The sequence below is a fragment of the Parasteatoda tepidariorum genome, chromosome 6, assembly GCF_982258835.1.
Source record: "Parasteatoda tepidariorum strain Cologne lab strain chromosome 6, Ptep-v5.0, whole genome shotgun sequence".
Classification (NCBI taxonomy): Eukaryota; Metazoa; Arthropoda; class Arachnida; order Araneae; family Theridiidae; genus Parasteatoda; species Parasteatoda tepidariorum.
In genome coordinates, this window is record NC_141760.1 from 90,915,705 (window position 1) to 90,940,057 (window position 24,353).

Genomic DNA, 24,353 nt, shown 5'->3' on the forward strand with positions numbered 1-24,353 from the left:
GCCCTAGGGAATAGCATTCATATTATCTTAAAATATCTCCGTTCCTCTTATGTGTGTTGTTTTCTGTATTCCCATGCAAACAATTTTCATAAAGAGATTTTTTAAGATGTTATACACAAATTCATTCATTTCCAGAATTTATCAACCAGTTATTTTATAGAAAAACTCAATAAGGAAGTTTATTTTTATGGTAAATTTATTTTACTCTTGTTAAGTACATAGTTTTTTTTTAGTTTTTAATTCTAAATTGCAATAAATATTTCAATGTCTTAATATAATTGCATGAATCAGATTTACAAGATATTGCATTAAAGCAAAAGTGATAAATTATTAGTTATATTGGTTTTTAAATAACTTTAATGTATGCTGTAACAGTAAGCATATGCATTCAAATATAATTAGGATTATTTTTTTTAGCTAGACATAATAAAAAGTGATCAATTAGCGAACTTGTTTCTCGTGAGTTATGCTTTTACTTTCTGAGGTGGCAACGTGAAATCATTTTGATAGTATTCAAAATTTTAGCATTCATATTCTTTTAAAAAGTTGTAGTTTTAGAAGAAAATGAATTTTTATATAAAAAGGAGCTTAAACATGAACAAACTGTTACGTTATAAGCAAATATGTTTATTCTGTTTTTGAACTTGTCAGTTAATAAATTCAATCTTTAGAACCTTACTCCATTTCAGCTCGTAAAATGTTACATTGAATATATATTTGAAAGAATATTAGTTATGATGATTATAAAATAATAATATTTATTTGTAATTTATAATCATCATATAATATTGTCACGTTAAAGTGTTTAGATTTAGTGACGATCACAAGATGAGGTTTTGATAATTTATTAACATCAGGAATTTACAAACACCGGGTACCAGTCTGCGCCCAGAAGAACCCTTCATCATCATCATCATCATTTGGGATTGCTCAGGGCCTTTAGGCCCCGTAGGGGCCTTTTACCCTTCCATCTGGTACTAGTGAGAGAACCCTTCTTTACAATCACGGGATCGCTTTTATACTATCACAGAATGTTCTAGAAGCTTCCTAGGAACAACGAAAGAGGAAATGACATAGACTGAACATTCCAGAAGCTTCTGGAATGCTCATAAACGAAATAGAAAAATTAGTGTCCGCTTCCCGGATCGAACCGAGGACCTTCAGCTTTATAGAAGCGTATTCTACCCTTGAGCTACTGAGACTCGACATTACTCCCGTCTTAAGAGAACAGCGTCTCGCTGTTATAGGTTCCTGCGTGATCTTGATATTGGTCCGGAATAGGCCGTGGTCGCCTTGGAGACATCAGTTCTTGCATTTTGATTCTGAACTCTGGCGACTCGCATGTTTTGGTCTGTACTCGGTGTGCCTGGAAACAAGTTTTCTTGTGCCTCTGGTGCATAGTAGGGTTTCATCCTGAGTACATGAACGATGTCCTTTGGTTTACGTCTCCTGGATGTAGGGTCAAAATATTGAACTTCATATGTGACCTCCGAAATGCGACGCAAAACTTGATACGGGCCGAAATACTTTTTGAGAAGTTTTTCGGAGCGACCTACCTTGCGCACAGGAATAAAAATCCTCACCAGGCTGACAGAACACTGCGCAATGCTTGGAATCATAGCGACGTCGGTCTTTCTCTTGCGCTTCCAAAGTGCGGATCCGAGCCAACTGGCGAGATTCCTCTGCGCGGATTTTCAACCTCGCAATGAAGTCTGTTTCCGAATCCTCAATGGGGTACTGGAACATGGTATCTAATGTTGTTTCAGCCTCTCGTCCAAACGTCAAGAAGAATGGCGTATGCTTAGTGGTATCTTGCTTAGCTGTGTTATAAGCAAACGTGACGAACGGCAAAATCAGATCCCAGGTCTTGTGTTCAACGACTATGTACATGGATAGCATGTCTGCCAAAGTTTTGTTGAAGCGCTCTGTGAGTCCATTCGTCTGAGGGTGGTATGCGGTCGTCATCCGATGAACTACGCTGCACTGATGGTTGATCTCGGCAATGAGTCTCGACTGAAAAACTTGACCACGATCCGTGATGATGGTTCTCGGAGCTCCGTGTATTAGAAGAATCTCTTCAACAAAGAATTTTGCTACTTCTGGAGCTTCTGCATTGGGAATAGCTTTTGTCACAGCGTATCGTGTAAGATAATCGGTGCATACGATTACCCATTTATTTCCGTCCTGTGATTTTGGAAAACGTCCAAGCAAGTCCATACCAATACGCTGAAATGGTACTTCGGCTGGAGGTATGGGGATCAGGTAGCCGGGTGGCTTCAGTGGGACAGCTTTTCGACGCTGGCACTCTTTGCAATGTGTTACGTAGTGGCGCACGCTTCGGAAAATTCCCGGCCAGAAGAATCTCTTTCGGAGACGATCATATGTTCTTGTCAGTCCCAGGTGTCCAGCAGTAGGTTCATCATGAAAATGGCGGAGAATTTCTAACCGCATTTTCTTAGGAATGACTGGTAGCCACTGTTTTCCAGATGGGTCAAAATTCTTCTTGCAAAGGATGTCATTCACCATGCAGAACCCTGCGCTTGACAAGTCGGCTGAATTTTTGCAGACTCTGATGTGCTTGGCAAGCTGCGGGTCGTCACGTTGCTCCGAAGCCAAGTCAGTCACCGCAGCAAGGGACTCAACTCCTGAAATGTTTTCGTTAGGAACAGGATTTCGTGATAGGCAATCTGCATCAGCATGCTTCCTTCCACTTTTATAAATAATAGAGACGTCGTATTCTTGAAGCCTCAAAGCCCATCTTGCTAGTCGACCAGATGGATCTCGTAAATTGGCTAACCAACATAGAGAGTGGTGATCCGTAATAATTTTGAAGAACTTCCCAAAGAGGTATGGGCGGAATTTCCCTATTGCCCATATAGCTGCCAGACATTCACGTTCAGTGGTCGAATAATTTTTCTCGGCTTTAGATAGGGTCCTCGAAGCATATGCGATGACTCTTTCTTCTTCGTCTTGTTGCTGGACCAACACGGCTCCTATACCGTATCCACTGGCGTCGGTATGTAGTTCGGTGGGTGCGTTTTCATCGAATAATGCCAAAACAGGTCGTGAAGTCAGTGCCGATTTGAGGTCACTAAATGAATCTATGTGGGCCTGATCCCAGCAGAATCTTAAGTCTCCCTTTAAAAGCTCTTGAAGGGGTTTAGCGCGGAAACAAAATTTTGGGATGAATCGTCTGTAGTAAGAACACAGACCCAGAAAACTTCTGACATCATGCACAGTCTTCGGTGTAGGGAAATTTTGTACAGCTGTGACTTTATCTGGATCAGGTTTTACTCCTCGTCCGGATACAAGATGCCCAAGGATTTTGATTTCGTTAGCGCCAAATTGGCACTTTTTGGGATTTAAAGTAAGTCCGGCTTCTTGAATGCAGGATAGCACGCAGCGTAACCGCCGAAGGTATTCAGGAAATGTGTGCGAAAATACAACTATATCGTCTAAATAACAAAGGCACATTTTCCATTTTAGGTGACGTAATAAGTTATCCATAGTTCTCTCGAACGTTGCAGGAGCATTACATAATCCGAACGGCATTACCTGGAATTCATATAGCCCTTCACTAGTGACGAACGCTGTTTTTTCCCGATAAGCCTCGTCCACTTCTATTTGCCAATAACCAGAGTGCAGATCCATCGATGTAAAGTATTGGGCCCCTTTAAGACAGTCTAGAGTATCGTCTATTCTGGGCAAAGGATAAACGTCCTTTTTGGTGACCTTGTTGAGGCGACGATAATCAACGCAAAATCGCCAGCTTTCATCTTTCTTACAAACTAGCACAACCGGAGACGACCACGGACTCTCTGATGGTCGAATGATGTCCCGTTTCAGCATTTTGTCAACTTCGTCATTGATTATGCGTCGCTCTGTAGGAGATACTCGATATGGTCTTTGGCTGATTGCTGGGTGGCTTCCGGTGTCTACTTTGTGTTTCACTTTTATTTTGTATTCTTGGCGCGATAGTCCGTAGTAGAATGCGTCTTGAAAGCTTCTCAGCAGGTTTTGCAATTGCATTCGCTGCTCCGTGCTCAGGGTTGCGGCCATCATTTGAGAGTAGTCAACTAGGTCAGTGCGCTTTGAGTCTTCAACATCAGCGTATGAAGGTACTTCCGTCAACGTGTTCAAGTAGTCGGAGTTGGCAGGCTCAGCGTAACCAATGCACATGCCTTTCGGGATGTGACGTGCTTGTGCATGTCCATTAGCCACCCATATTGAAGTTTCGCCATTGGTAAGGGATGCTATAGTGGAGGGGATAGCAGTTCCTTGATTAATGCACAGAATTTTATTTCCTTCGACTATTAAATCAATGTCTTCTTGTTTTTCTGGGGCTTTTACTGTAATGCGTTTGAAGGATCGGCCAGGGATGACAAAGTCAGACACAGCATGAAGGTTAAAGGTACAAGGCTTCGTTGGTTGATCTTGTAGAAGTTCGTCAAAGGTAAGTTCAGCTCGGCCACAATCAATTACGGCTTGTGATGCTTTCAAAAAGTCAAAACCGAGAATAACGCTATGGCTGCACTTCGGCATCACGGTAAATTGGTAGGGCTGTGTTCGATCATCTATGGTCAGTTGCAATACACAAGTACCCAGTGGTCTCACAAAATTGCCAACGGCGACCTTAAGGATAGTGTCCTTTGAGGCTCGGAACATGACTTTTCGTCGTTTTTGTCTGTATGATTCGGAGATAACGGAAAAGGATGCTCCAGAGTCCACAAGTGCTTTTACGGGTTCGTCGTCGATGAGAATGTCGATGTGGTTTCCCTGCAATTTAGCGGCCAATGGAGGATTTCGAAAAATTGTAGCCTCACCTCCCACTGAGGGCGCAAGGCTTAGTTTTCCTCTCGGGTTGGCGACTGGCTGGAATGGCGGTGCAGCATCGGCGATGGAGATCTCATACGACGTATCGGTGACCGTCCTCGGGCAGGACTAGGGGATCTTCGTCTGGGAGGTGCGTCGTAGGTAGTATCGTCTTCATAGTCAGCTGACGGATATCCTCTCGGGTTGTTGGATCGGTAGTCGTTAAATATGGTTCGGCGTTCCCGACAATAGCGAACGACATGTCCCGGTCGTCCGCAATGAAAGCACACCGGACGGTTATCCGTGGTACACCACAGGTCGGTCTTTCGTTGGGGTTCGCTCCAAGGAACATTATTTTGTGGCTTTGCGGCGTTTGTAGTCAAACGTCTAGGAGGTCTTGCAATCGGGCGTCCTGTCGTGATAAAGGGAGGCCGGTTGGTTGTAAGGGCTGCTATGGATCGGTCCATCTCGTTTCGAATAGAAGCCTCAGTAGTTTGCAGTTCACGGGGATGGACTTCGAACGGCTGCGCGTTTACATGTTGAATTTCGTCTCTGACAATCTGACGAATTAGCACAGCCAAGTCAGGCGCTTCGTCCACTGCGGTCATAGGGACAACATTAGGTAATCTGGCAAACTTGTACCGTCCCACTCTCTTTTGTCTCATTTCTTCTATGCACAGGCACCACTTTGTAAAATCGGCTGTTGTTAGGATTTCTCTCGTAAGAAGGGCTTGAAACACATCTTCTGCGACGCCCTTCATGAGGTGGGAAACCTTATCTCCTTCGGACATGGTCGGGTCAACCTGAATGCAAAGTCCGAGAACGTCTTGAATGTAAGACTGGATGCTTTCGCCGGATTTTTGTGCGCGAGACTTGAGGTGGTCTTTGGCTCGTCTGAGGTAGGATTGGGTGTCTCCAAAGGTAACTTTCAAACCATTTTCGAATAAAGTCCAAGACGTCAGTGAGTCCTCATTGTTTTCGTACCATTGTCTTGCGGTGCCGTCCAGGAAGAAGTAGGCATTAGCTAATTGCATAGTGTCATCCCAATGATTGTACGATGACACTCTCTGGTATTCCTTCAGCCATTTTGTCGGATCTTGTCCTGGAGTACCCCGGAAGATTGTTGGTTTCCTGGCTTCAGCAGCAACTGTTGGCGTCATCCAAAAGGCAGGTTTCATATCCTGTTGGTCCCCAGTGGTCATGTCTGTCTCTGGGACATTGTCCATGGCTGTCTTTGGCACAGTCGTTTCAGGAACGGCTTTTTTAGGTTTTTCGTATAGTCCAAATTCAGGTAGAAGTCCTTGGACTCGACGGCTTCTTCTAAGCTGGTCAGTGTTTTGCTCCGTGATATTGATTGAGAGATTAACTCGTACCCGGCGCCTCCACCAAATTTGTCACGTTAAAGTGTTTAGATTTAGTGACGATCACAAGATGAGGTTTTGATAATTTATTAACATCAGGAATTTACAAACACCGGGCACCAGTCTGCGCCCAGAAGAACCCTTCTTTCATCATCATCATCATTTGGGATTGCTCAGGGCCTTTAGGCCCCGTAGGGGCCTTTTACCCTTCCATCTGGTACTAGTGAGAGAACCCTTCTTTACAATCACGGGATCGCTTTTATACTATCACAGAATGTTCTAGAAGCTTCCTAGGAACAACGAAAGAGGAAATGACATAGACTGAACATTCCAGAAGCTTCTGGAATGCTCATAAACGAAATAGAAAAATTAGTGTCCGCTTCCCGGATCGAACCGAGGACCTTCAGCTTTATAGAAGCGTATTCTACCCCTGAGCTACTGAGACTCGACAATATATACATATAATGATTATAAATTATAAATAAATAATATTAGTTATGATGATTATAAAATAATATATTTTATGCCATAACTGTAAAATTAATGTGCATTAGACTTTCCGTTTGTTTTTGCTAAGCAAAACAGATAGTCAGCCATTTTAACGAACTGATTTCTCGTGAGCTATACTTTTGCTTACGGAGGTGGTATAGTAAAAACAATTTGATATCGATGATGAGAATAACATTCAAATTTTCTGCACTAATAATAAAAATGTAGTTCCTGGTAGAACACCGAAGTTAAGCATCAGTGGTTGCGATCTGTGGTCAGTAAGAGGGTGGGTGACCACTCTGTTCAGCCTGTGTTGGGACAGATAAAGTGAGGTATCGATCCTGTTTAAACTGTTCTAAATGCTCGATTTCCCGCTAGAAGCGGGGAGCCCTCCTCTCCTCAGATGATCGAAATTGTGATGGCATGTCACCGGACCATTCTCAGAAATGCTTTTGAAACCATCACCATTAGCCAATTGTGCAGCTTAAATGCGATGCAAATAAAGTACTACAATTACTATTACTACTACTTAAAATGTCTTAGTTCTAGAGGTAAATGCATTGTTCGTATATTTATATTTAAAAAAATTGGCGTTACTTACAAATCCATTTCTCTAGACCTGTACACAGAGCATTTATAGTAAAAATCTTTACATGCTACTGTTTTTGAAATGAATCATTACTAATGCTTTAAATATGCCAGCATTTTCATTTTTAAATTACTGCTAAATATTGGAAACTATAGGTTCTTAATTATTGTTTATTAATTTAATTTGTAAAATGCTGCAGTAAATATTCATTTAAAGAAATATTTAAATTTCTGCGTGTGTGATTACATAATAAAAATGAAACTTATCTTATTACAATGCAAAATAGAAACACAATTGCGTATCAAGCATTTATTTATCTAGTTGTCTTTATTACCAATTAAAGCATGACGAAGATTGTAAGGAATTGTTAAATTAGTGCTTTTTGGGAAACTTGTTAAAGCATTTTATGTCTCAGTTAATGCTATATAATTTAGAAGGCACAGCATTGCAATATTTTACTTTATTAATATTATGAATATTTACTTTAAGAACTTTACTTCACTAATGGAGTCTTTATGAAGGTAATATTTTCATTTACCTTCTTCAAATAGATATTTGGTCGCCCATCTTACTAGCTGGCTTGTGAGACATTGCTCATTAAGAACTCTTTTAGGGAGTTTAGTAATCATATCGCAGTTGTAACTTTTGATTTTAGTTTGCACTACAGAATTTATATGACACAACGTAGGGATAAATGTGTTGTCGATATACTTCACAAACAGCCAACTAATGATGGCAATATTTTACAATTGTCCCATTGGCAACAGAAGTGCCAGCACTGCTACTTTCTTCTCTTTACCAAGTGGGCACCTGTGGCGAAGCCACTGCGGTGCAGCAGCGTCGCCCACGTCACACAGCCACAAACCCGTTTATAGGGCGGGTCACATTCAAACAATCACACATGAGAGAAAGAACATAGAACACAGAGAGAGAGAGAGAGAGAGAGAAAAACATCCATGCCCTGAGCGGGATTTGAACCCGCAACCATCGGCTCCACAGTCAGGCGCACTAACCACTCGGCCACCTGGTCGGCTGTTTAGCAAATTTATATTGGTAGTATTTTCATTTTTTTTTTACTGGATGTTTGGTTACCTGGCTTATTAACCAATGTGTAAAGCATTTTATTAGAGTCATTCTAGGAACTTTATTAGCCCATTTAATATCATGCAATAAATAAATTACATTATGCAACTTTGCATTAGTAATGTTTTTGTTTCATTGAACTAATGGTGAATTTATGATGGAAGTACTTAAATTTCTCTTGGCCTATTGGTTGATTGGTAAACCGGTGTACTATTTGGTTTGCATGGCATCCTTTAACTTGTGCATTCGTGGAGAAGTTAACAACTTCCTTTACTAGCGGTTTTTTTGTGGTTTTTTTTCCAATAACTGACATTAAACAGTCGACCTAATTCCTTCAATATACTTCGACTATCAATGTAAAAAATCCGTAGCCTTGTAATTTTGAACCCAATCCAGAAGAGGAGGGAACGCATAAGCATTGAGCTAAATTTTTCTTCCATTAGGACTTTTTGATGGAACTAACCAATATTGACGTTACATTGGGACGAAAACTACAAAACCCGCCACGGATTCTTAATCTTGATCAGTCGTCCACTCAGGATATTTTTATGTCATATATGCGGCCCATGCGAGACCAAAGCAGAATTTGAATCGACCAGCCGACGAAGGTATTCGAATCTGTGTCACTTCATTATAAGGAGAGCATTCTCTCCTGAGCAACCACGGCTCATAGGTTGCATTTATTTGATAATATTCGTTGAGCGGCCGACCGAATTTTCAGTTTACGACTACCAATCTTCAACTCCGTATTCTTGTAATTTTGAACTAATCCAGAAGACAAGGGCACTCCTAGATAAAGCATTGGGAGAAATTTCCTTCATGGAGGATTTTTTGCTTTTACGAATCTGCACGTGTGTTACATGGAGGGAAAAACCACGAAACCACGCTAATCCATGATCCGTCTACCACTGAGGATATTTTACGTCAGAACTGTGGTTGGTGCGAGCCGGGTGTGGAAATCGAATTAACCAGCTATTACCAGGATTCGAACCTGGTGCACCTCATTGGGAGTTGAGCGCTCTATCCCCTGAGCCACCACGGCTGATAATTTGTATTTAATAAAAAAATAAGTAAATATTTTATAACTAAATAAATTACTTGGCCACACCGGTAAATATATTTCAGATCTGACACATTCCTTTAATACTGCACGTTAAATACCTCAACAATATGAACAATTCGCTATTTGAATAACAGTGAATGAAACTTTTAAAGATTCTTTTAATCACCTTACGTAATGCAGAATTTTACCATAATCACATTGTAAACTGTAGTCTTCCATTTACTTAATCATATTCATACACCGAGAGATTATGTTTCTAATCCTGTATTTCCAAGGTAATAACTTATTAAAATCTCCCTTGTATTCTCCTTCGCAGTATTTATATTGTTTTTCGTGCGTCGTAAAATTCTATTAAATGTTAGAAAATGATAATATTTATTTTCTTTAAGCCTAATCCCAAATGAATCGTAAGAATAAATATTACTTTGATAATCAAAGACATGATTTAGTCCCATAATTAATTAGAGTTGTATTGAACGTTATTGGAAACTTTAATGTGTTATGCGAAGTTCATAATTAAACGAAATGTTTTGATATGGATTTTAAAAATTATTTTATACACGTTCAGAATAATTGAAATAAACTATGTAATAACCATTTAATCCGATTACGTCGATAAATCCCAAAGAATTTCGTTGACTTTTAATTTAAAACAGATTTTTGTTTTCATTGTGAAAATTCTAATACTTAACTGTACTGTAAAATCATTTTCCTTCCTGAGAAAGCCAAATAAACCGAATTTGATACAGATTTATTATTTAATAATCTTAATTAAAAATCTAGAATTTTAAAAGGATAAGGTGGCATAAATGTACTTTAGTTTTTAAACATCAGTAGAAAATAAAGTCTAAAAATAGTTTATTTTGAATTATCAAATTATTTTCTCGATTTAAAAAAATGTTTTCCTTATAAATTAATAAATTAAATATGTCAAAAGCTTTATTTATAAGATGCACTTTTCTTATTTATTGTATATATATAGATATATATACATTACATACAATATTGTATATATATGTACATATATATATATATATATATATATATATATATATATATATATATATATATATATATATATATATATATATATATATATATATATATATATATATATATATATATATATATATATATATATATATATATATATATATATATATATATCTATATATATATATATATCATTTATGTATATATATGTACATATATATATATATATATATATATATATATAATATATATGCATTATATATATATACATTATATATATATATATATATATATGTATATATATATATATATATATATATATATATATATATATATATATATATATATATATATATATATATATATATATATATATATATATACATTATATACAATATTGTATATATAAATATATATTTGTTGCAATTTTTGCCAAAAAATTTTTGAATGCTCCTCACACTATTGTATATTGATATATTTTGCTTTGACTATATTGATACAATATCAGAAAGCACTCTTTTTTGCGGATATAATCGTGTGGGCTGATGAAAAGATTATATCTTTTATTTTCCGGATTTTTTAAACAATTTTATCCCTTTTTTTCCCAGTTATTTGATATTTTCTTTTTCATTATTATTTTTCAAAATGAAGAATAAAACAAAGAAAAATTATAGATATCTTCAATTTGAACTTATCTAATGAGTTCTGTTTACTTGCAGCTTAAGCGCAATAAATGAAACTTATTGTTTTTCTTAACTTTCTTCGTGTTTTCTTGTATTTATTTATTATATATATATATATATATATATATATATATATATATATATATATATATATATATATATATATATATATATATATATATATATATATATATATATATATATATATATATATATATATATATATATTATTATTATTATTAATTTAATAACTTTTAATTTATTTTAACGACAGATAAAAAACCTCCAACGAGTTTATATACGCGTCTTCCATGTCTAAAATATAACTGTATCTAAGATGCAAGATTCCTTTCTTTCCTTTAAATGCTCTTGTAAAATAAAACGTCCCCACACACACACTAAATAAAGTACTTTGAAGGAGCCAGTAAAAATTCTAACTACGCATGCGTATTAATGAAAATCTTTTTCGATTCCGTTTACAAGTTTTTGACATTCTATACCTCCCATGGCTTAACCATAAGAAGCTTCTATTTTAAAAGACCTTATATTTATTTTGTAGACAGTTCACGTAGTTTTCGACTTAAGGCAACAGTAGATGGAAGAGAACATAAATATATATCTATATTGATATTTATACATTTTTTTTTTCGTTTGTTCAGTTCCACCCCTTACTTGTTTGCTGTCAGTTTATTTGCCCTCCGTGCTGTTTTGCAATTACTTTTGGCCTTTTTTTATCGTATTTTTTTGTTAGCAATTCTTACTAAAAAATTCGAGAACAAAAAAAAAAAAGTTTATCTTTTTCATCGCATAAAAAACGTAAATCGCTAAAGCTGAAGATTTTTCTTTCATTATTTATTTTAAATTTCCGGAAACTTAAGAAATAAAAACTGAAGAAATTAAATAATATTTATAGTGTAGATTTCATTTAAAATATCATACCATACATTGTAAAGGATTATATTATCGTAATACGTTAATAATTCCTAATTAAAGTGAATGAATATGACCTCAAAGGAATGAAGGAATGAAATATTCACGAGCAATCCTTCAGCCATAATTCGTTAATTTGAGATTTATTTCGTCACATAAGTGATAAATAGTGATTATTAGAAAATTTAGCACGTCAGGTTTAATGAGGTTTATTTATTTATTTTTTAAATAATATAATGATGGCATTTTCAAGAAATTCGCATCTTCGAAGAATTGGCATTAGTTATTTTGTCATTTTGATGAATTTTTTGCTCAGAGCGTATACTAGCGTATACTTCATCACAGTTACGTCAAAAATACTTTACATTTTAAACTTGAGAATTCATTTTTTTACAGTGTAATCATATTGAATCATAAGAGATAATCAATAAATAAGTGTCAATTCTTCGGGATTATTTCGTTACTAAACCACATGATTTGTGACGAAACGGGAACTATACGGGAACTCGCAACCAGATCACAATGCATTGTGGAGATTGTTAGCTAGAATGGCGAAACATAATAAAGTAGCGATATAGGGCGCCTAGATGTATAGTGGTCAAAGAGTTTGCCTGGCACCATTAAGCTGTCATGTTCGAATCCCACTACGGGCATGGGATTCGAGGCATGGGAGTTATCTCTCCCTTATTTGTTTCCTGTATTTTCAGGGAGACATTGATCCAGCTATATGATGCCCTCGATAAAGTGATAATTAGAAAACTTTGTACGTCATTTCGAATAAGGATTGTTTATTTGAGAAAATAGAATGATAACGTTCAGAATGGCTTACATATAAGCCACTTACATTTAAAATATTTCCTCTTAGTAATTTGTAGAAGTTTAGAAGATAAACTTTCAAAGAGAGTTTTATAGAATCAAATTTCATTTCAAATCATTTGCGAACGTTTTCCTTATTATAAAAATGAATTTATATGATTATTTAACTCTAAGGAGAAATTTAACTCTATGGAGATGAAAACTCTCTTGAAAAATTCTTAGCGTAAAAGTGTTCTATAGCTTTCATTGAGATTGGTTTACACCTTAACCACTTGCGCTGAAGATCATTTTTTTAATTGTTGAAGTTTTAAAAAAAAAAATAGAAAACTCAAAGCTTTAAAAAACGTTTTATAGTAATAAAATGTATTACAAATTATTTGATATTTTTTAAATTGACTTTTAAATCGTGTTTTATTATTGAGTTGAAATATTTTCCGAATAAAAACTCGTTATTTAGAATCAACGAGAAGAGTAATCAGCTTAATTCATAAGAAGTTTAACAAAAAGCATAAATAGTGTTTTAAAAAATTTCAGTTCTTAGAGAACACTTTTGTTGAGAATGGCTTACATCTAAACCACTTACGCTGAAATTTATTCTTTTCTGTTCTTAATTTGTAGAAGTTGAGAAAATGAAAAACCTCCAGGAAATAAATAAAATTCCCAGCGTCAAATTTCTTTAAGAATTATTTGCGATATATTCATTATTTTTTAAATGGTAAATACATATACCATGAACATATACCATGCATGATGATTTTAGCATTTTAAGTTAAAATGGTGTACACTAAGAGAAAAAAAAGCATAATTAAAACTACCAGAAAATTTTAAAATTCTTCACTAGAATATAGTAAAATTCTGGCACTATGGGAACACCAAAAAATATGACAAGTTTTACCGATATGCTTCGGTAATGACTTTCTATAAAATAAGCAATGAAATATGGTTTTATTTATATGCTCTATGGTAGTAAATGTCATAAAAATTGCTAATGTTAACCAAAAATTCAGTAAATGTAACAATACTGCCCTCCCCGTCATAAACGGGAAAAATACAGGAAAAAATTGCTTGGATTGATTGTGGTAATTTTTGTATATCCAAGATCACAATGCCAGATGATAGTGAAAACTATTAATCTTTATGTAGATGGTATGATAATTAGAAAACGTGTTTTCCTTGTTTAAGAATAGAAGTTAAGAATACCTCTTAACTTCGATTTGAAAACGCATTGAAACTTTTTCTCTAACTATTTTTGCGCTTTAATTTGACACTTTCTAAACTGGCAATAAAGTTAGGTTAACATACATTTTCAAATTCATCCTGCAAGGTGTTTGTGTAAATAACATGACATTTTTTTTCCTTTTGAGCTTTTCATATTTACTATGCTTCATTGTATTGTTTTTATAAGATTACAATATCGATTTATCATTATATTAGTTTAGATTATCGAGAACTTGTTAGGGTTAAAAACTTTCATTATTATATTTTGCTCAGGTGATGCTTCAATAGTTGAAAAATAGCCTTTGCTGACAAAATTGTGACGAAGTTGTATCTGTTTGCAATTAATTTTCTTTTGACTGACTTAAATTCAAATATTTCTTTTGTTCAAATTAAATTTTAATACTAGCCAATATGTTCGGTTTATTACGAAAATTGCATGAATGTTTTGCTGATGTTGTCGCATGCTATTAAGAAAAATAGCTTGCGTTTCATCTTGCTTTTCGGTGGAACCATCTACAGCCAAGAATTTGACTTCTATCACACACATACGTTATAGACCGTTTATATAGTGAACCCAATTCATACATCCATTCATTTATCCACAGGTCATACTTTCGACTGAACCAGAGAGCGATCAATTTCCAATTCAGTACCCCTAGAGGTATGATTTGTTATGGGAACGAAGAGGTCTTTGTGACCCAATTGATTTAACGTGCACCATTCACCATTTAGTTCGCGGGAAGTTTTCGGCCGGAGGGGATTGAGCTCACGACCATTTGGACATGGGACAAACAACGCCCTGCTAACCAGACTATCCCCGTCCGCTTGTTTCTTGTAAATAATGTGAATGAGGCTGGGACAGCCTGGTTGGTTGGGCACTGGGCCCATGTCCAAGATGTTGTGGGTTCGATCTCCGCAAACCGGAGACTCCCCGTGCAGTAAAATGGTGACTGATGCACGTTAAATTTGTCGAGTCTCTATGTCCTCTATGTTCCTATAACAAATCATACCTCTGGGGGTACTGATCCAGGAGTTTTCTTGTCTCCTGGTTTGGTTCAAAATTACAAGGCTATGGAGTTAAACGTTAGTAGTCGTAAACCCAAAATTGGGTCAGCTGTTCAGCAATGGTTATAAAATATAAAAATAAAATAATGTGGATGCTTGAAAAAAAATATAGAAATAGGGTATAAAGGTGTTATTTCTAGTTTGGTACTAATTTAGAAATCAAGTATTTTTAAAAGAAATGCTTAAAATAATATTTAAAAAGATTTTGCTCTCTTGCGCCAAATTTAATGAACAAGACCTCGGAGCACTTCTTCGATTAAACCCCTTTCTAATTACGCTTAGTAAAAATATTATCATAACAAGATTATTTTTCGTCCAACAAAAAAAAAAAAAAAAAAAAAAAAAAATGAAAGTGTACAGAAACACTTGCTTTCGAATATTTATTGCAGTTAAAAACCTTTTACACAAATTAAGAGGTGCATAAAAACTTTTTTAATGGAGATCTGGAGCACGTGAAAGGCATTAAAACGTAATTGAAGAATCTTTCATCCTTAAAAGTTAATTATTGGACATTCTCATTAGGTTGTTATTGAGAGTTGTTTTCTTTGAATTTAACTTAAAAACGTTTCTTTTTAATTCTCTCATTTTTGAAGTGGTTTTTAAAACAATATTATTAAATTTTCTAAGGCGTGATTTTTAAATTAGCATTAATAATATCGAGTGTTCCTTTGTAACATTTTGGAATAGAGCCCTTTAAAGTAATCACTAATTAGGCAATAAGCTTAAGAAGATATGTTTCAGAGGTTTAAAAAAAAAGGTTTGTTAAAATATTCATAAGAAAATTCTAGCAAAGACTTTTTACTTTCAATTATTCTAATTGCGTAAGCATCCACTAACATTGGCTGTACCGCATAAAACCTCTCGGTTGTACCTGAGAGTGTTTTTAGTTTTAAAAGAATGCATCAGTAACTGATTTTATGAATTTATTGAATAATTAAAATATTTGAGCTTAATATTTCTGAATATCTAATTAGAACAGGGAGATTTGAAATTCATTTGGACGTGGCAAGAATTTCTTTACACCTATTTTTACCATTTTTTAAAAAAATTTGTTTGACTATGTAAAAGGAAATATTAATTAAATGTCTAAAAATTCAACATTTTTATACATACATTTGAACATTTTCTTTTGGGGCCAAAATTGCCTGGTCGGCAGGGCGCTGAACTCACGCTTGTTAGAATGGGAGTTCGAATCCAGTCGTCTGAAGTAGTCAGCTCTGTGCAGTAAATGGTGACAGGTGCACGTTAAATGTGTCGGGTTACAAGGCTATCGATGTTCCTATAATAAATTATACCTCTGAGGGTACTGAAAAGGAGATTGATCGTTCTCTGGCTCAGGTCAAAATTACGATCTTTGGACAAATGAATAGATGTATGAATGGGTCCGCCCAAGAACGAGTGTGAGGTATGGCTGTGGTAAAAGTCGAATCTTGGCAATAGATGGCGCCACTGGAAAACAGGAACCCCAATGGCACTCATGGCCTTAATGGCCTGCAACAACAACAGCAACAACATTTTCTTTTAAAAAGTTCCAAGTATCAAGTCCTCATGTATAATCGTCGGAAATCTTAATGTTATACATAACTTTCCGACGCAGTTAAAAGTTTGAAAGAAGCTGAGATCAATGTTCAGAAGATTACAATGAAGTCAGGGTGTCCCATAAGTTCGTTTACAAATTTTACGTGTTTGGTTGGGAAAACATTTCAAACAAATGTTATATAAGATGTTATTGTGCTGTGGACTTAATTTTCAATTAAACTTATTACAAAAACATTTGAAGACTTTGAAAATTGGAAACTTTAAAAACCAATACCAAAACTATTTTCAATAGCTCAGTTGATGCAAGTAGCATGACTGAAATAAAACAAACAATTGAAAACTAAACAAATGTTAATTGTTGATTTTCTAGAAAATTGCAGACCCACAGATCCATTCAGTAGATTCTATAAATAAACATACTTGATTTTACTAAACAGCACTTTTTTTATTACTTTTATTTTCATTGAAACTATTTGAATATAAATTCCCCAGACTTAAAAAAAATCCCATGATGTACCTCAAATGAAAACATTAATATATAGAATTATAGGACCAGGGTTAATGCTTCTATTTAAGTCTATTTAAGGGTTAATGCTTCAATTAAGTTTCTATTTAAGTCTAAAAACCGCAATGGTAAACTACCGTAGTAAACTCACATTTCTTTTGTCAGCCTTTTCTATGAAAAAACTCTTTTGCTCACTCTTCAGTATTCTTGCATCGCCCTTTAGCGGGGCAAATAACATTAAAAAAAACTAACTTGTACGTAAAACTTATTCACTCGAATATTGCAGATTCTCCTTGTGAAATTATATAATATCTTAGAAAGTAAATTAGTTTCTTTAATAATTAACAAAAGAATATTCTGCGTCTAGAGCTCACAGTTCACTCTCTCTACTTTTCGTGGAAGCAAAAAGATATATTTTTTTTATTGATACTTTTCAACTTGTTTTGTGAAGTTTCCGAATTTAGAGATGGTACTAAATTTTTCTTAAATACTTTCCAAGCTATTTAATTCAAATTTCAATACCTCTTTTTTATCAAAACGTTTCCAACTTTTTGAATTAAAAATAATGCTTAATGCAAAATGCTTAATTGTTTTGAATAAAAATATTCATTTTCTCAACAGAGTATATTAAAAAAGTGGAATAATAAAAATAAATATTAATGTTACTAATAATGAATGATATATTTTTCTCTTTGACTATTTCAATTAATTTTTGATATTTATGCAAAGAAAAAAATCAAAAAATTTTGTTTTTTATGAAGACAAATTAAAGTAGCGTTTCTAAATGGAATAGATTCCATATTTCACGAAGTTATTTTTATAAATTTTTAACTTAAATTTTTAATTAAGTCTGATCATGGAGAAAAATTTATTTAAAATATAACTACTAGAGAAAAGTTAAACTAAGTCTTTTTTGTAAGTAAATTTAGGTAAAGTACTCATTTTTTTTAAAATTTCGTCAGTGGAATCCTTTAAATTTATAAATTGATTTTGAAGCAAACATATTTTACCAACTTTTTCCACTGGATATGTAGCTGAAAGACATAGTTTATATTATTAAATATTAGAATGGTTTCGTAGAGTTATTTTTTAGAGAAACACCAGTTTTCATGAAATTTATTTTTTAAATAGTTTATAAGCGAAATATAGATAAAGTGTAAAAATTTAAATTTTATCTTCTTCGCACGCATATATATCTAAGTAAAAGATTTTATTATTCCTTACAAGAAATAAAACGAATTGAATGCTTACGAATTGAATCTTTTGTTCGAATTTAATATGAGATGCATATTTTTAACTTTAAATTCAGTGAAATAATAAAAAAAATATTATAATCGCTATTTTCCACTCAAAAAGAATCTACAGGCGTTATAAAAGTTTCTTTAATAGATTGAGGAAAAAAAAACTATGTTCATAAGTAGTAAAATTTACAGTGTTTCTAATTCTAAGGGAACACCAAAAAGATTAGTAATTTTTACCGAAACGTTTTGGTAACGATTTGGTAAATTTAACTTTAAAATACATAGTTTTATAATATGCGATAAAATTGGGCAAATGTGGTAAAATTTGTGACTTCCTCTTGATAATTTAAAGCATGTCTTAACAACCTTTTATTTGGTAAAATCTAGTTTTCAGATTTATATTTTTTACTTAATGTGAGGTAATAAGAAATACAATTTTGAAAACCAAAATTTCCGGTAAACAGTTATCATATAAACGAAAAAATTACCTAATAAATGGTTTAAATACCGTATATTTCGGTTTTATCAACTAAAATATATTTTTTTTAGCAGAAATATCCTTACTATACAATACGGTAATTAAATCAGGATATTTTTCTCAGTGTAGGATTTATTTAAATTTTATAATCAATTAAGCAAAATCCGATGTTTTAGTAATGTTTACACTGCCCTAAAACTTTAAATCTACGATATTTTCATGCAAATTAGCGATATTCCTAATTAAATACAGCTTTTGATTTGAGAATTATGCTTAGAATAACTAATAATAATTATTTGTGTAATTAGTTAGTGATAGAAAAATGGTTCAATTCCAAAGTATTGCTTGTTACAGAAACCCGGATAATGTTAATAATCATGAAAAAGTAGAGAGACAATGTAAAAGCGAAAATTTTATTTTGTTTCATCGTACTGCTCCGACCAATACGTGTATAAGCGAATGCAGGGATAAATATAAAATTTTTGTAAAATAAAACATTACTTCAACATGAACTGAACAACAGTAAGCAAATTTCGCTCACTGTAAAACAAGTTAATAAGATGAGGAATTATTGGCCTTTGTTCAATGCATGAAAAAAATTCCTCAATAAAGAATAATCGCAAACAATGGAGGAAAAAACAAAATTTATTTATTTATGAGGTACTAACTTTTGACATTTTCCCGCATGGTTTAGATTTATTCATCATTATCATTGAACATACATTGAACTAATTATTTCAATAAGAACTCGTAATTATGCACTTAACAATTAATTCACAGATTATTTAAAGAAACCATTGTAATTAATAAAATATTATTATCTCTGTATTCTATGAGATTTGAATATCTGTAATTACTTGGAAATTTCTTAAAAAGATAATTTTGGAAAATATAAAAATGAAATCATTTGCTTTGTTTGTTCCGGAATATTTTGGAGGGGTGATTTCTGGATGGTGCCCAAATAAGAAAATCGGCTTATAGCGCGCATATAGAAAACAATTGAAATTAAAAAAAAAAGAAAACGAAAGTTAAAATACCAAACATTTAACAAAAAGTAAGGTAGAGAGAGAAATATGAAATAAATAACTTCATAAACTTCGTATTTTTATTTATATCAGAAATATATCAATTACTAAATATCAATACTTTATTACTTGAATGAAAAAATACTCTTTGATTCTGTATCGAATATTTTAAAGAGAAAAAAAAGAAGCAATTTAAATGATAATTGAATGTAAAAATGTCTTTGATTGTACGTTACCTATTAAAATTAATCATATTTCAAACCACTTCATAAATTTTACAGTTGGATAAATTTATTTCACAGTTCTCTTACCATGAAAATATCTCTGCTCTTTCTGACTAAAAGTTAATGATTCAATTATAATTTTTCAAAGAGAACACATGTCTTTTCTTCTACATGCAATTACGTAGCGTTCAAAAAGTAGATACTTTTTTACAACTTCTAAGGATGTTAAGATCAAAGAATATAATTGTTACTGAATTCAGCAATGGCTTCGATAATGAAGTAGAATGGTTACTATGGCAACGACTTTTAACTACACCCCACCAATACGCTAAGAAGGGGAAAATGTAAAAATAGGGAAAATTCATGCAAAAGGAAATGATACAAAAGTTTATTTTTTTCCTTCTTGAATAGAAAATGGCTCTGATAATAAGATTTTTTAGAGCATTTTAAGCCAATAGAAGTTTCTCTTGAGTTAAAAGAATAAATTTAATATTTTACTCTTAAGAATCTTAATTTTTTGAGAGAAAGTTCACAATTTTCTTTTCATTTGAAATTGAATATTTTATTTACTTGATGCCAGTTATTAATACATTTTTAATTAAATTAATTAAGGTTGAATGTAAGGAAGAAAAATAAATAAATTTTTCCTAATAATAAAGGTAATAAAAATGTATATTTGCTCGAATGTTCAGCAAAAGTTGTGGTTGAGTCTCTATTTTGCAAATCCAAATGCTAGTAATTTCATATTTTCCTTTAAAATGTTTACCGGTTCCGTTTTTTTTTTCCTTATTTTTTTAAGTTAGATGTAAATAAATATTTCTTAAAAACATGTTTAAGAAAAATAAGTCTGAGTTAAATTGTTTCATTTGTCGTACAGTTAATATGTATAAGCTTGTAGTACAAAAATAATTGCAGAGAAAGATTAAAAAATGAGAGTAAAATTAAATTGAATACAGAGAAAAAAGTAATTAATTTGATATTTTTTCATAATAATGAAGGAAATAAATAAAAAAAATATATAAATTTAATTAGGTGCTACGCAAAAGGTTTCGTTCATATTTTATTTTATCTATCCAAATGTTAATATTTTCTTTGAAAAAAAGCATTTTCTTGCTACCTCGTAAATTCGATACATAGATAAATAGAGCAAGATGTTTTTTGACTCTATTCTATTTTATTCTTTTCCATTTAGCATATAGTTTTTGCATTATGAGTATACGATACAAAAAAGGATTACAAATAAGCTTAATACTTATTTTTAATAGCTTGATTTTGCATTGAAATTTAATTCAATGTTAGTAATTAAGTAATATTTGTAAATATTTTTGTCGTAATTAAGTAATTATGTAGTTTATTAAGTAATTATATGTAAATATTTAAGGACACGTAACCGAAAGAAAACGAAAGTAGTATTGTTTAGCTTAACAGCAAAAGTGTACGTTTTTTTTTTGCTGATTTTGACAGATATTTTTGTATCAAGAGCAAAAAGTGCGGCAAAAAAATAAATGAATAGCCTTTTTAAGACAAAAATTAAATTTCTCTTTAAACTATTTGATAAGTTTTTTTTTACATAATATCCTAGAGATAGTTTAAAAGAAACATTTAAGGATATATATTTCATAAAAAAAATCAGTGATGAAATGCTGGGTGGTAATGAACTCAGTGATTTAATAGTTGCGTTATAAATATATTTAGAAATTTATCAATGCATGTTTGTACCGATCATTTAACAACTTACTTAGTTGTTAAAATTGATAAAAATTATTATTAACTAACTCAAGTTACAAATAAGGCTGCTTAAAGTCGATCGGAAATTAAAAACAGGAATCCATTGATAACTTCATAAATAAGGTATATAATTTTACTCAAAATACTTAATTGAGGCAGATCAAATCTGATGCAAATTCAGTAAGAATAAATTAAGACGTATCACGCAGCAGAAACTCCTGCAATACTTGATAAATCACGGTTTAGCATATCTAATTTATATCTCAATAAAGCTTCCTTACCTTATGGAGTTGCGAATTTGCTTGTTTTCTCAAGAACAATATCTTCTTCGAGGAAAACATTTTTAGAAATAAGCAAACAAATCTGATGCAAATTCAGTAAGGATAAATTAAAACGTACCACGCAGAACAAAATGACTTGCTTTTACTTTGTAAATCATGGTCGAGCATATCATATTTACATCTTAATAAAGCTTCCACACCTAATAGCGTTGCCCATTTGCTTGTTATCTCAAGAACTTAATATCTTCCACGAAGAAAGCATTTTAAGAAATAAGCAAACAAATGGTAACTACGATGCATTTCTTTTTCGCTTTAAGTTTCCCTACACCCCCTAAGCTGAATACAGATGCGTATCTTTTTTCCCTAGAAATCACCTTTCTTCTACGATGCCCATCATCTAAATCCCTAGTGACGGGAAAAAGGCCATTTCTGGAGGATTTCTGCACGATTCCAACAGGCTTAGAGCATATCCCGCAATTGGCGATGCAATTTCGTGGCTTTTATATCACATTACCCCGTTTGTTTGCGACAAAAAATGCTTTAAAAAAAGTCAGATATTTTCTTCCATCTTAATTTGAATGTGGATGAAGAATACGCGCTGTTTATTCCCAGCGATTTGTATATTTTGCTTCATGAGAAACTTTTCTGGAACATTTTTTTTTCTCGTCTGTGACTTATTGATGTCAAAAGCTGCTTGCTGACAATTTGCTTTCACCGTGTAACTTTTTTTTATCACCAAGACGGGGAATGAATATTTTTACATGGTTAGTTAGAAATCAAACTTAGTTTGTTATTTCCAAACGCAAATATTTCTAAAAATTAGTAACAAATTTAAACCAGATTTTTCATACTTTAGGAATTTCAAAATCATTTAATACGACATTCAATTCAATTTTATTTTTATTTTAATAAAATTAAACCGCTGCCAAAAAAAAAATTAAATATTCCATTTAAATAAAAAAAATAGTTGAATAAATAATAATAATTTTCTTCCTTCTATAAAACTAAAATTTTAAATTATACTAAAAAGCATTGTGTGATGTGAATCCCTACGTAATATAATTTCACAACCATCATATCATTTAAGAGATAATAGAAATGTCAGAGCTGTTGTTTCCGAAAATTTATTTTTTCCCAGCCAATCGTAGCTTTATCCTGGAAACTACATTTAGCATACTTTTTAATTATCCCAAATCAATTCAGTATTAGAAATACTCATTTCTGCAACTAACAAACCAAATTTTCAAATAATAATTGTCACAATTTCGCCGACCCTTTTGTTATAAAATTAACTTTAATCTTATTTCTTTTGAGAAGCTTTTGGAGCATTTTGTAATTTAAATGAAGATAATTTTCAATTAAATTACAAAATGTTCCAAAAATTGTATTTAAAGTCTCCATAACTTGTTACTCAGTCTAAAATTAGATTATAGTAAATTGACGTTACACTGGAATACGCCGTTAAGGCACGGATGTTAAGAGAATGAGAAATCACTGTGAGGAATCGAGTTTCTCTTACCAATGGTGGCTTGAAGGCCTTCCATTTTTAGACCAGTGAGCACCAGTTTGTTGAGAAGTAGAAGAGGCTGGTGCACAATACTGCCCGCATTATGCTGATTTTAAAATTCTGAAGTCTTAGCTTCCATAATAAACTTGACTATTCACGGAGTGCTTTTCTAAACGCACTACATACTCCGTAAACATATATAAAATTTGAAATTCTTTTAAAGATATTTTTTTCAGATGATTCCACATTATTTTCAATTGGTAAGACACTAAGCCCATGTTCAAGGCGTTGTAGGTTCGATCCCCAAAGGCTGAAGACTCTCCGTGTTGTAAATGGTGACTGGTACACGTGAAATATGTCGGGTCACAAGGTCCTCCATGTTCCCATAACGAATCATACCTCTGGCGGAACTGATCCTGGAGTTTCTCTGTCTTCTGGAATTACAAGAATACGGAGTTGAACATTGGTAGCTGTAAACTCAAAATTGTCTCGACTGTTCAACGATGGTTATAAAATAAAAATGAAATGTCTGACCTAGAACAATGACAAATGAAATGTCTGACCTAGTTTCTTGCGCTGTCTGATTTGGGTGTCTGATTAATTTGCATTTTCTCCTATTGTATCTCAGAATTTTGGATTCCATTGTTATGTATTGTCCTCGGTGGTTTCATACCCAGTAAAAAATTTATTTCTAAGATCTCGGAGGAAGTTCAAAGATTTTTA

The 24,353-nt window shown here is 33.0% G+C and overlaps 2 protein-coding genes across 2 annotated transcripts in view; one reads left to right on the top strand and one right to left on the bottom strand.

Annotated features, from left to right (window-relative positions):
* Window positions 1-24,353, top strand: part of LOC107443661 (toll-like receptor Tollo) — a 138,427-nt gene that overhangs the window by 69,983 nt on the left and 44,091 nt on the right. The gene's annotated exons all lie outside the window — the stretch shown is intronic.
* Window positions 4,845-6,029, bottom strand: LOC147808207 (uncharacterized). The gene has a single exon (XM_087166657.1). The coding sequence runs from the start codon at window positions 6,012-6,014 to the stop codon at window positions 4,845-4,847; it is 1,170 nt and encodes a 389-aa protein (XP_087022783.1). The 5' UTR covers window positions 6,015-6,029.